Below are 13,403 nucleotides of genomic sequence, written 5' to 3'. Positions count from 1 at the left end.
GGGGGGGTCTCCTGGGGGGTGGAGACTGATCTGCAGGCTGGAGCCCACGTGGGCCTTGAGAATGCCCTGGAGCGCGCCCTGTGCCCTGCCTGTGACCCTCAGCCCTCAGGTGAGGGGTCTTGCTGCCCTCGCTTTACAAATGAGGAAACGGGGGCCTGGCGGGTGTCCGGCTGGGGTGCTGTGCCGCCCCCACGTGGGCTGCCAGAGCCTCACGGCTTGACCTGGCCTCGTGTCCTGGTTTCCTTGCTGACCAGCTGTGACCGTGGTCAGACCCCGAGGGCCTCAGTCATGGTACAGTGAGGATTAAACAGGCGAACATGTGAGGTGTTTGCCCCAGGCCGCTGCAGCGACTACGGTCCACACCGTCTGAGCTCTGTGGGCCCCCGCTCGCCCCCCAGGGTTCCCCTTAGATTCGGGCCTCTGAGGAGCTCCCTGCCCAGGGGACCGTGGTCGGGGACTGGCCCTCACCACTTGGGCACCCCGCACCCCCACCCCATAGCAACGTTCTGCCTGCCTGGGGTTGCACCCCAGGGAGAGCTGTCCGGTGGGTCCTCTGAGCTGTCTGGCCACCTCCTGTCTCCCTCTGCCCTCTCCAGCCCCCTGGTAGCCTCCTGTCCCCCCTTCTCATCCGGGTCACTCATATCAGCCAGGTGCTTTGTGCTGCGAGCAGCATTCTTGAGTCACTTGCTGGGTGGCCCCGGGCAAGCTGGGTGGCCCCTGGGTGGCCTTCTGGGCCTCTGTTTTATCCCCAGTAAATAGAAGGGTCGGTTAGCTGATCCGTGGGGTCCCGCTACATCAAAGCGGTTGGAGGAAGCGTCTGTCCCGTCAGAGGCGTGAGCGATACCATCTCCCCACTTCCACCCTCCATCCTCCGCCAGTCTGCCAGCCACCAGCTCCCAAACCCGTTCTTGGATCTTCGGGCTGTCACACCCGCATCCCCCTTGTTTATTTCTAGGAGTGGAGCTGATCTCATCGGCCTCGAAGAGGCAGGCTCACCCCTCCCTGCCGGGGCTTGGCCCGGCGTCTCCTGGCTCCCAGGGCCCCGATGCCGCTCAGCCAAGTGGTAGCTTAGCTGGCTCCGGTGGGCAGACCCAGAGGCCCTCGGCCTACCCTCCCTCAACTTGGGTGGGCTCCCAGCCCCGAGACGGGGGAGAGAGCCCGAGCTTAAACGCTAAAGTCAGGCAGCAGTTGGAAGCCAGGCAGCAGTTGGAAGCCAGGCAGCAGGCCAAGGGAGGACGCCGAGGCAGATTGCAACAAGCAGTGTTTGTGTAGGACTTCCAGGTACAAGGTGCCTGGCGGATGGGCGGTGGGGCTCGGGCAGGCCGCGGTGAGGCCTGGGACTCAGCATGGCCTGCTCCCGGGCTCAAGCCCCTGAGCTCCACGGGCCCCTGTTGTCTTCCCTGTCAAAGGGCGCCAAAACCCCCCCCCCCCAGTTCTGCTTTTCTCTGACCCTTTGAGAGTCAAAGACCTACTCTGGACCAGCGAAAGCTACTGAGTGGACACGGGGTCCCTCATCTCGGTCAGGGGGCGAGGTGGGGCGGCTCACACAGGCTGTCAGATTCCCTGGGTGTTCCCCTAGGTCCGGGTGGGCAGGGCTGGGGGCCAGCTGGCCCCTAGACCAGGGAGGGGCTCGACCACTCTCAGCAGAGGCCAGGACTGCAGATCCGGTCTGTTGGCTGGGAAGTTCCAACCAGACTCACCCATGGGGACACGGAGGCCCTCAGAGAGGGGAGAGCGACCCTCCCGGAGAGGAATGGGGCAAGCCCCACGCTCACTCTGGCCTCCAGCTGTCCCTGCACTGGAAGAGGCAGGCTCACTTTGGCATCCCCGTCCCACCCGGCCCTTGACCACACAGCTGCACGGCCTGCTGGCTGCTTGTCCACCCGTCTGTCCCACTGAGGTGTGGAGATGTCTTGCAGCCGGGACTGTGTTTGCAGGCCCTTGAGATCTGGCGCATGGCCCCTGGGAACTTGCCTCTTCGTTCAGACAAAGCCCAGCTGTTGGGCACTCTGCCTGCCCTCTGGCCCCTTCCCTTTCTAGCACAGACGAGATAGAAAATCCCAAACAATATATGAAGCACGGGCCCGACCGTTCCTTCAGGACGTGACAATTTCCCCACGAAAGGGGGAGCCAAGCTGCCGTCCAGTTTTGCATCCTCTGACCCTTTGAGTCACCGTTCGGACAGGCGGGTGAGAGCGAGCATGCTTAGGGGTGCGAGGAGTGAGCCCGGGCCCGCTAGCACAGGGCTGAGCTGGCTAGGGCTGGCTTCATTGCAGAGTCACTGTGGTGAGGGCCGGGGGAGGGGGCGGGGCTGGGGGGCGGGCCTGGGGCAGCTGCACCCGCCACACTGTGAGGAATAAACACGTCTGGACAGACAACCTTCCTTTAAAGGAGTTTCCTCTCTTTTCGGGTCCCTGGGCCTCGCACTGGGTCCAGCTTGACTCCCCCCGCACCCCCAAATGCCCACTCCCTGCCCTCGGCTCCCCCAGGGACAACTGACCTGACCCGAAACTCCTCCACCTTCTGGAGCATCTGCAGCAGGTTGGCCTCCAGCTGGCCCCGCTCCTGGCTCACTTTGCGCAGCTCCTCCTGCAGCCGGCTCTGATGCTCCTCGTACAGGTGGCCCAGGTCGAAGGGGGCCGAGTCCTGGGTCTGCAGGAAGCGCCAGCGGGTCTCCAGCAGTTGGTTGCGCTGCTCCAGCGCTTGCACCTGCGTGGGCAGGGGGCTGCGTGAGCGCCGAGGGCCGTGGCCGAGGGGCGCGGCCGGCCCTGGGCAGCGCCGCCCACCCGCGCACACCCACTGGCCTCACCGCATTTCCAGTGACTGATTGCTGAAACTGAATGGCGCGGTAAGAGGGTGCAGAGGGAGGCGGGGCCGGTTAGCAGAGGTTCCCAGGGGAGCGGCGGATGCGGGCAGGGCCCGGCCGTGCGCAGCGCTGTGACAGCTCTCCGTGCCCGCCTGGGGCTCGGGTGGGAGACTCGGGAGCATGGGGCCTCGGAGCCGGCCGGTCCCCTCCCGGCCGGCCAGCATCTCCCTCTCCTACCCCCCTCCCCACGCCCCCCACAAGCCTGGTCTCATCTTGACTTGGAAACTCAGCAGGTTAGGACCGGGGCTGGCTTTTAAGTGCTAAACCTCCTCACGACCCTGGGCTTGTAGCCTCTCCAAGCCTCAGTTTACCCAGCGAGCGCTGGGGTGAGCACCCATCCCGCCAGCTTCTAAGGACTGCTGAGGGCAGAACCAGGACGCTTTGGAGTAGCAACAGCTCAAGCCTCCGGAGGGCACCAGGAGCTGGCTGCGTCTCACTCGGGGACCCTCAGCCGCCCCACGCCAGCTGCACCTCACAGTCAGGCGCAGAGAGGTCAAGCCAGGCACCCAGGGACGCAGCACTGGCGGGTGGCCCGGGCCTGGCACCTTGGTGGCTTGGGCTCAGGATCCCTCAGCCCCTGCACTCCGCCTCCTGTCTGCGGCTGCTGTCACCTGGCCTGGGCCCCGCCAGCCCGGCTGGCTCACTCTGCCTAGTAAAGACAGGGAGCGCTCTAGGCTGCCTGCTTCAGTGGCTCCGGCCGCGCTCATACCCGGCGCTGGCAGGGTGAGGGCCCCTCGTGCTCCAGCACAGCACAGAAATCCCTCTTGATCGCTCCAGGTTCCAGCTTTTCTCACCTGTCCACCACTCCAGACCCCCAGAGGTGCTCCCAGCTCCCTTCCTGTAGGGAACCCCTGAGACCCCCCCCTTTCCTCCAGAACCAAGCCCGGTTGATCTGGTCCTCGCCTGTGCTGCCCTGTAGTTTCTCTCAAAGAGTGGCTGCACCCCTCTCGCGAGCCCTGCTCCCCAGGACACGGGCAGGCCAGAGGAAGAAGGGGCCTGGCCCCTGGGCAGTGTGGACTGCTGTCCCCAGGATGCTGTGACCTCAGCAGACCCTCCCGTGGTGGCGTCAGCTTCCCCGATCACAGCCAGGAGCCGCTGGGACCGGGTGGTCAGAGCCGTCCCTTACAGAGGTGACGCGGGCCCAGGCACCGCACGGCTTGCCCAGGGCCAACGGCAACCTGGTGGCTAAGCTGCCCAGACAGGCCCACCTGAGGGCAGCTGCCCAGTCAGGCCTGGCGTCGGCTCCTGAGTTTGCGGGCCAGGCGGGCTGTCCCCTCTCTGTCCTGCCCACTCACACCCCCGGGCTTCCCCGGGAGACTGAGGCCACCCAGAAATGCCCGTTGGCATTCGCAGGGATGGCACCAGGCCTCAGTCGAGTCCCCGGCAGCTCTCAGAGGAGCTGGCTGGTGAGCTCTGACCCGAGCTGAGCTTAAGTGCACATGGTGCTGCAGTCACAGTCAAACAGGTTCAGTAGGGACGAGGTCAAGAGTGCTTCTGGCCTACTTTGTCTGCAAAGGGATTGTAGTGCCAGGGGAGGGGGTGAAGTATCTGTTCACCCCACCTTTCTTCCGTTTTGACAAGCAGGAGCCCCATGTTTACACTGAGGGTGGAGTGAGAAAAGAGATGTGCGGCTCCTTCCTCCACCCAAAACAACCCCAAAACCCTTCCTGCAGGTCTCCTCCCTCAGAACAAAGCCTAGGGAAGGGGGGTAGTCGCTGCACCCCGCGAGGCGCCAGGTTAGCGGCCTCCAGCCTGCCGGGCTTTGAGCCTTGGCCTCCCTTTCTGACCCACGGAGGGGACATGACAACTCCTTGAGGGGCAGCAAACACCCCTTTTTTTCCAGATGTGGAAGCCAAGGCCCAGAGACACAGAACTGACTGTACTCAACTCTGGGGCCTCCCGGCAGGGTGGGGAGAAACCCGCATGTCAGAGCGGGGAGCCCCTCCCGGGAGGATGCCAACCACCTCCAGGCTTCAGGCCCCTAACCCGGGGCCACAGCCCTGGCGGCCCCCCGCCCCCCGAGGGTGAGCAGGTCCTGCCACCCAGCAGGAGTTGGGGGCGCCAGGAGGCCCCAGGCTGTCAGGAAGGGCTGCTTGGGCAGGGGATGGCACCGGCGACTTCCAGGGCCCAGAGGCGGACACCACCCATCCCTCTGGCTGCGGGCATCTCACTGCCCTTCTTGGACACCCTCTGCGCCTCCTTAGCTGAGCAAGCACCTCAACTCCTTTCCCGCATGCCCACCTGTCGTCAGGACTCCGGCCAGCGGCCTCTGGCTGTGGCCTGGCCCTCCAGGCCTCTGGGTTGCCCCCCGCCACCCCCTCCTCTTCCTGCCTCTCATGACTGTGGCAGCACCAGCTCCTAAGCTGGCCGGAGCTGGGGCTCCCTCAGGGGCTCCCCTCAGCAGGAGCAGGGCAGGGGCTGGGGTCGAGGCACAGAGAGGGCAGGTGCCCTGCCCCAGGAAACAGCCCGCCAGTGCCAGAGCCAGCACTGTCCCAAGCTCTCGGGGGTCCCGGCGTCTCCCTGTCCTCTTTTCGTCCCCCCAACTCTGCAGCCTCCTCCTTGGGGCCTCAGTGGCCCAGAGGGGACAGGAAGCTGGAGGGGGCGTCTCTTCTCCCCATGGAGCCCCCCTCCCCTGCACCATTATGGCCTCCGGCCCTGGTCCTGGTCCTGCATGTGGCCCCCAGTCCTGGCCCGCGCCCCTCCCCCCAGCTCCTCTGTTCCCTTCCGGCACGGCCCCCCCCACTCAGGCTCCGGCCTAGAGGGGCCAGCTGGGTGTTGGGCCTCCTGGGCCCGCTCATTGCATCTTCCTCTTGACATTCAGTGTGTCGGCCGTCGCCTGCTACCAGGGGTGACTGTGCGCTCCCCATAAGGTAGCCCACCTGACTCTGACGGGCCACGGCGCTGAGGTCACACAGCTTGGCGTGACCCAGCGTCTGAGGCGGGTGGGACTCGAGCCTGGCTGGGGACCCCGGCCTCAGTCTTGTCCTCTCCCACATGGGCCCTCCTGCTCCTTACCAGGAGGAGGGGGAGACAAGAGCTCTGGGCCTTCTCCCTAGAGTCGGGGTTCAGGGGCCTCCTCAGGCGGCACCCGCGGCAGGGCCCCAGAGCCTGGCACCCGCGGCTGTGTTGACCCCCCTGAGGAGCCCTCTCTCCAGGCCAAGGCTTGAGGGCGGGGAGCCTCCAGTTCTGCTGAAGCCCTTTGGGGCCGTGACCCTGGCCCGGGGCCAGGGCTCCCCCCCATGCCCACGTGCCGCTCCCGGGCCACGGCAGAGGAAAGCCACCACTGGGTGAAAGCACCCGGCCCGGGAACCTTCCTTTAAGGGGTGGAACCAGGCTGGGAGTGGGGGCCTCTGCAGAGACCTGCCCCCGGGGCGGCGAGGGCTCTGTGCAGCCTGGGCGGGGGGGCTCCCCCAGCTCCCGCACACTGAGCCCCGTTCCCTCCCCTCCTCGGCCTCCCGCCCAGGCACCCCTGGGGACAGATACTGCTCTAGCTCGTGGAAGGGGGGACACGAAACGTGCCCCTGCAGGGCCCACCGGCCCGCCACGGCCCTAGTTCAGTCCAGACTGGACACTCTGGCATGTGACCTCCGGCGAGGGCCTGGCCTCTGGGTCATCTTGGGGAGCTCGTCACGCCAGCGTGGCTGTTGGGCAGATGGCACCCGCCTGCCACGGCCCGCGGGGGCGACCTGTCCTCTGCCCCCTGCGAGCACCCACCCCGGGGCCCCGAGCGCCCTGGGGAGGAAGGTAGACAGGGCGAGCGGGCTGCGGGGCAGAGGGGAGGCGGGTTCTGGGCCCCTGGGACGGGGCGGTCCATCCTCAGCTGGACAGTGGGTGCAGAGGTGAGTTCTTTCGTGAGGAGGGAGGAAGCAGAAACAAAGCTCCCAGCACCCCGAATGCCCGGGCGAGCACAGCTGAGGGTGCCACTGCTGTTCCTGGACGGGGCAGGAGGGGGCAGAACTGGGAGGGCTGGCCAGAGGGGCTTCCCGGAGGAGGGGAGAGAGGGCAGTTTTGGGGCGTGGACAGGGCTCCTGGGAACTCTCAAAGCCCTCGCTTGGGCAGAGGTGGACATGCGTCCCCCAGCCCACGTCTGGCCAAGAGCACGTCCGCACTCCTGCTACTCAGGTGGGGACAGGAATCTGGGCTGCACCCCTGCATTCCTGTCTCCTGACGTGCCAGGGCTGCACCCCTGGTCCCCAGCCTCCTTCTGGTGGCCACTCACCCCCTGGCACCGTCTGTGCTTTTGAGTCCGGGAGGCTGCGTGCAGCCAGAGGCCTAGACAGAGGGGTGCCCCTGGAGAGGTCATCGCCACAGTCCACCCGCCCTGAGGTGGGGTCGCAACTGGGGCCTCCGCCAGCCCTTGCTACCCGGGGCTTCCCCTTGGCCAGTCAGAGCTCCCCAAGTCCCCCCCTGGGCGGTGGCTTCAGAACACACAGCAGGTTATTATCCTTCTGGGGCTCCCCTCTCTCCCCGCTGCCTCGGGACAGCCCTTCCCATCTCCTGCTGAGCTCCGAGCCAGCCTGCCTCGTTAGCAACCCAGTTCCCCATTGGCTGCAGGCAGGGGTGGGGCCTGGTGCCCAGGAAACACAGGGCACAGCCACCTGCCCGGGCCTGACCGTCGTCCCTCCCCCTTCTGCTCACCTTGCCGATCAGGGAGGCAAATCTGTCATTGAGAACCTTCATCTCCTCCTTCTCCTGGGTCTTCTGCTGCTGGATGGTCGGGTCCACCTTGAGGTCCAGGGGCACCAGCAGGCTGCTGTTCACGGTCACCTTGGGGATGGTGCCGGCCGGCCGGCAGCCGGTCAGGCTGCGAGAGCTGAAACTCGGCCCCGGGCCCCCGCAGCCGCCCCATCCCGAGGTCCGGGGCCAGGGGCTGCCTGCTGGGGTCGCCTCACAGCTGCTGAGGCTGCTGAAGCCAACAACACAGGAGCGGCAGGTCATGGTGGCCCCCGGCCCGGCCGGGAGGGCGCGGGACGAGCTGGGGAGCCTGGGAGGGCGCAGGCGGCTGGCTCCGTCGCAGGCGGGTCAGGCTGGGCACTGATGCGCAAACACCTGTTGTGTAGTGCTCATTAGCTGCGGAGGGCGGGACGCTGCCAGCCAGACCAACCTGTTAGATGACGTGGCGCCGCCCTCCTGCACCCCAGCTCCGTGCCAGGCTGGGATCCACGACTCTGAGGGGGTGTTCACGGCCCCCAACCCAGCCAGGCCTGGATCCAGGCACAGGGGCAAGACCGGGCTGGTTGGCGCTGGGAGGGGGCGGCAGGCAGGGAAGGAAGGCATTCAGCAAGGAGCTGAGAACAGAGCTGGCTGCTCTCAGCAGGCAGACCTCCCTGCATACCTGAGGGCTGACGTAGCCGGCTCACATTCCTCTGGAGAGGATGAGGCAAGCCGGGCTGCAGCCGAGTGAGGAGTGAGCCGAGTGAGGTTCTCCTCTGCCCCCCCCCCCCCCCCCCAGGACTCCACGACTGCCTGGCTAGAAAACAGCACCTTTGTTATTACTTTCTGGCTGGACCCAGGGTGTCCTTGGCCTATCTCCTTCCCTCTCTCCCTGCTTCGGTCCTCCTGGCCTTTATTGGGCACCTTCGAGGGGCCTCACACCTTCCAGCTGGAGAGGAATAGATGGCCGAGGGCTCTTTGCTTTGCGCAGGGGAGACTTGGGTTTAAGACTCAGCGGGCTGCTCAGACTTCTGTCCTCACCGGTTAACAGAGATGGAACTACCGGTGCCCCGGGAGGGGGTGCGTGCAGAGTGCCTGTGGGGGGCACAAGCCTCCCTCCGTGGCAGCTCAGCCCAGGGCCACCATCGCAGGCACAGCTGGTGGGGGAGATGGACCCGGCCCCCAAGGCGCCCCGAGGTGGGCGCCTGCCCCCTCTTCCCACTCGCCTTCATCTCTCCTGCCTTGATGGTCTTAAATATCAAGTAGAAATAGAAAGGTCCCATTCTGCTCCCGAGGAGCCTCTCCTGGGGCAGCAGGAGGGTCAGCCCGCCCAGGGCACTCCCTCCCCTCCTGAGTCCCAGAGGCCCCACTTCCAGGGACTGGCCAGCTCTCTAGACCAGCCTTTTCCTTCCTCGCTGGCCTGCCGCCCCCAGCGGCTCTTGCCCTGGCCGACTGGCCAGAGCTGTCCCAGCCCCGCAGAGAGGGGGCCGCGTGGGGCATAGGTGTGGGGGTGGGGCTGGAAGGGTTCTCGGTGTCCTCTGGGGCTAGAGGAAGAAGCGGGCTGGAGCGGGCACCTCCCAGAGGCCACGCTGCCCAGGCCCGGCCTCCTGCCTCCCTGGACCTCTCTGCTGTCGCGGTCACTTCTGTCTCCTGCAACAGGATCTGTCCTGAGACTGCCCGTCTTCCTGAGACTGTGTCCAGGCGGGTGGGCCGGGCGCTTCAGGGCCATCGGTCGCCATGTGGGGTCTGCGTGCTGCCCCCACCTCAGCACCACCCTTGGCCGGCCTCCGCCTGCCTCTGCCTGGCATCTGAGGGCCTGCCGTCCGGCTCAGCGCCTCGGCCGCCCCCACCTTCCCACCCCAGTGCGCTCGGCGGGGAGGGCGGTCCCAGCAGGTTCCGCCAGGGCCACCCGCCGGGTACGTCCCTGCGGCCACTGGCAACCCTGATGCTCACGCAGCCGCCATCCGAGGTAGACGCCGTCCGCCCCCCAGTTCTGCCTTGCGGAGGAGGAAATGGGCTTGGTGGAGGGGAGTTCCTGGCCCGAGGCCACGCGGTTTATGGGCCACGGACGTGAGCCCTTTCTGCTATTCCGTCCGGTGAGCCCGCGACCCTGAAGCTGGGGCTCTGGCCCACGCCCGGATTTTCTTCACGTCGGACACCCAGTCCTCAGAAGTTCCTCTGGGTAACATAACTCTCTGGCTGCCCCCCGCTGCCTTCAGCCAGCCCCCCAGCCCCCCGCTCTGACAATGGCTGTGAGCTGGCATTGCGGGGCCACATCTGGGGCCCAAGCAAGGCGGCTTTCTTTTTGAGGGGCCCAGGGGGGTCCTCTTGGAGGCTCGGTGGGCGGCTGAGCCTCTGGTGGTGGGTGGGACGTGCCAGCCTGCTGCTTCCTCCCTGCCCTGGCAGGCTCCTTGGGTGCAGCTGTCTCCGGTGGTTACTGCTCTGGCTGCCTAACAGGAAGAATAACAAAAAAGCCCCAAACAGACTCCACGAAGCACCCAGCCCACTGTCCTGCACCCCTTTCCCACCCTCACCTCCACCCTGCACCCCTCTACCCCTGAACTGGCCTTCCTGGGGGTCAGCTGTGTAGGCCTGTCTTTCCAGCGTCACTGAGGATGGATGGGAGCCTGGGGCCCCCAGGGGTGGGGAGACAGCAGTGGGGTGGGGGTGTGGGCAAAGCCCCCATCTTCCAGGATGTCCAGGAATCCGGTCAGTCTCCAGCTCCGCCCAGATGCCCTCACAAGCTGCTTGGGCTTCTGCTCAGGCCTGAGCTGGGGTGACCCCAGCTGGGGACAGCCGCTGGGCATCTCGCCCCTTCCCCAGGGGCTCTTAAACTGTCCTCCCAGGTCCAGAGGGGAGGGGTCACCAGTTCTCTGCCTCTTCTGTCCTCCGAGCCTCCCTGAGCCCTCCCTCCCGACCTCTGACCTGTCTCCTCTCGTTCTCACGCGCCGCCTGAGGCTTGCAGCCCTGCCTCCCAGTGTCCTGCCCACTCAGAGTCCTCGCCTGGGGCCCTGCCGCCTCTCCGTCCTGGGGGAGGCGGGCGCCTGGGCTGGCCTCCTGGGCGGCCTTCTGGGAACAGCATCCCTGTGTCACAGTTTCAGTCCTGTGCCCGGTCCCGCTTGGCCTGCAGCCTGGTCTGTGAGGCCATCAGGCCTGTAGTGTGGCAGCACATAGTTGCGGGGTGAATGTCCCGGTGAGCACATCTCAGCCCGGCTGCGGCTCGGGGCGGGAGGTGGCTCTCGGGAAGACGGGCTGGGCTCTCCGGCTGGGAGCCTCAGCCTCACTCCAGGGCCCACGAGGACGCTGGGCCACGCCTCCAGGAAGCCCAGACCAACGTGCCCAGTTTCTGCCCACTTTGTGCTTCTCTCCTGAATGCCACCGCCTGGGTCAGGGAGAGGAGGCTGGACACTCTGGCCTCCTTTCTCTGGACCGTCCCTCTGAGCAGACCTGTCCTGAGGCTGCGGAGGGGGGCGCTGCCTGGGGTCAAGTCCTGGGGACGGGATGACCGGGTCAGGGGCTGGCGGCCTTCGAGCAACTGGTGGCTGTGGGAGAAGAACTGCTGAGGGCCCCACAGCTGGGACTGGGGAGTTGAGAGCAGACTGGGAAGGCTCAGAGCCGGGGGAGGGGGAAGGCGCAGCACAGGGGGCGAAACAAGGGTGCTGAGGTCAAAACGGGCAGGCAGTGGGGACAGGGAGGAGGCCACACCGACCCCCCGCGGGGAGCGGACACTGACCACTGACGGAGAGGGAGTGCTGAGCAGAGCTGGGGCGTTTCACGCTCCATGGCAGCAGACTGTGGGGGAGAAACTTTGGGGGGGGCGGTGATGACGAGAGCCAGGAGAGCCAGCCGCGCAGGACCCAGAGTTGCTGCCGTCAAGCACCCCACTACTCTGCCCCAATCTCTAGGGGTCCCCCTGGGTGGATTATGGGGTAAGGTCTAGGGCTCCTTGGGAAGTCAAAGAGATCCTCTGCCCGTTGGCCTTTGCCCTCCTCCCCGGGCCTGTCCCTGCCCACTCCCGCGGACGGGCCCCTTCCCGACACTGGGTGACCGCACACAGGGGGGCACAGACGCGACCTCCCCATCCACGCAGCTCTTCTGTGGACAGCGGGGGGCCGCAGGGACGCCCTGGGCCGCTGGGGCTCGACTCCCACGGCTCGAGCTGGTTCTAGACAGACCGGGGCGGCAGCGGCGGCTGGACTGGGAGACAGGGGACCCGGATTCTGGTCCGGCCTGGGCGCTGGCAAGCTGTGTTGCTTGGGGCCCGGTGTTGGGCTCCCCTGGGCCGCACAGGCTTACACAGTTAGGTTGTATAAGCGCCTGGGCGGCTTTTGAATCATTTTAATCAACCCTTTCCCCAGCTGGGCTGGGGAAAATGTTCAGCTGTCATCAGGCCTCCCCGCGCGGGGCTCAGTTCCGGGGGGCTGGGGAGCCGGGCAGCTGCACTTCCAGCGTGAGGGTAGGTCTCTGGGGCCGGGGCGAGGTGAGCCTTGGCTAATTACACTTTCCTGTCTTCGCAGCACTTAGGCAATTTGTAATTATTTGTGGTTGGTTGTTTACTCGTGCTGCCTCCCCGGAGAAGCACTAGCAGCACAGGGGCTGTGTGGGTGGTGGTGTTCCCTTGCTGCCTCGCGCCTGGCACATAGTAGGCGCTTGGCACTCGTTTCTGGCTAGAACGTGCCATCTCCCAGGCCGCAGCCAACGCCACGAGCTCTGGGGTGACACCGGGAGACCCTCCCGCCCTGCAGGCCAGTCCTGGGGCCCTGTCCGCAGGGCCTGGCTCCTCTCGGGCCACACTGTCACCAGTGGGGCGTTCCCAGAAGCCTGGCATCCTCAGTTGCAGCTCAACCGCGGGGAACTGGGAACCCTCCCGTCAGGGCCAAATACCTTGGGCGGGGGCTGACCGCACTCCCTGAAAAGGCCAAAGGCCAGAAGGGACCCCCCACCCCCGCCACGCTCGCTGACACCCCATCAGGCCTAAGTTACGTCAGGTCTGACTTGGGCAGGGTTGAGACAGGGCCAGAGTCCCGCGGCCCCGCTCCTTCCGCTAAGACCCACAGCGGGTAGGTTCCCCCGACGGGCCGCGAGGTGGGCCTCTGCCGGGCAGGCTGGTGCAGGGGGTGAGGGCGCTGGGCTCGAGCAGCAGCTTTCAGCGCGCTGCCAGGCCTGCGTGTGGGCGGGGAGGGGTGGAAGGGGTTGCACAGAGGGAGGCGGTGGGAGGGCCCCGCTTCCTGGGGCGGCCGGCCCCCCTCCCAGGGAGCCCAGCGCCCCCGGTGCGGCCCGGGTGACGCCATGTCCTCAGCTTCCTCCGCCAGGTCCCGGGAACAGGCTTCCCACGGCTCCCCGCCCACGGGGCCGGGGCGCTGAACCGGGGACCGCGATGCCTCCCAGGGGCCCTGGTCCTCGGGCCTCAGACGAACACCGGCGTTTCTCCTCCCTCCCACACGTGCCACCCCTGTCTGCCTCCGAGTCCTCCCTCGGCCACCTGCCTGCTCCTCCCTGCAGGGTCTTCTCCAGCACCCCCACCCCAATGTCCCGAGCCTGAGCCTCCCCAGGCCGGGGGCCGCAGGGATGTGCTTCGTACACTGCTCCATGGCCGCCGGCCTGTGGCAGAAGCTTGGCAAATAGTTGGATGAATGCGGTTTGCCCTCTACCGCCGCCACTGGGTTCCGTGTGCCCGGCAAGGAGCACCTCCCGCGTGCCCTGGGCCTGGAGTCCTGGTCCCTGGCCCGCCTGGCCAGCCCCGGCCACAGCCGCGTCTCTGCAGGACACACGTCTGTGTTTCTCCTGGCGCCGATGGGCCCCCGGGTATGACAGTGGGCAAACACACCAACCGGTGTTTCCCGGGCTGTCCCAGGGCCCTCCGCTCTGGGGTCTCTTTCCATCC

The 13,403-nt window shown here is 66.6% G+C and overlaps 1 protein-coding gene across 1 annotated transcript in view; it reads right to left on the bottom strand.

Annotated features, from left to right (window-relative positions):
* The window catches only part of KRT80 (keratin 80, type II), an 18,266-nt gene extending 10,462 nt beyond the window's left edge, over window positions 1-7,804 (bottom strand). The window contains exons 1-2 of the mRNA XM_012732309.1: window positions 7,505-7,804; window positions 2,501-2,709 (exon numbers count right to left, since the gene is read on the bottom strand). Coding sequence (XP_012587763.1) covers window positions 2,501-2,709; window positions 7,505-7,804 — 509 coding nt within the window. The remainder of the gene's footprint in view (window positions 1-2,500; window positions 2,710-7,504) is intronic.
* Window positions 7,805-13,403: the final 5,599 nt, after the last annotated feature.

Source organism: Condylura cristata, unplaced genomic scaffold (assembly GCF_000260355.1).
Source record: "Condylura cristata isolate star-nosed mole 26May11 unplaced genomic scaffold, ConCri1.0 scaffold00034, whole genome shotgun sequence".
NCBI lineage: Eukaryota > Metazoa > Chordata > Mammalia > Eulipotyphla > Talpidae > Condylura > Condylura cristata.
This window is presented reverse-complemented; position numbering and strand designations above follow the sequence as displayed.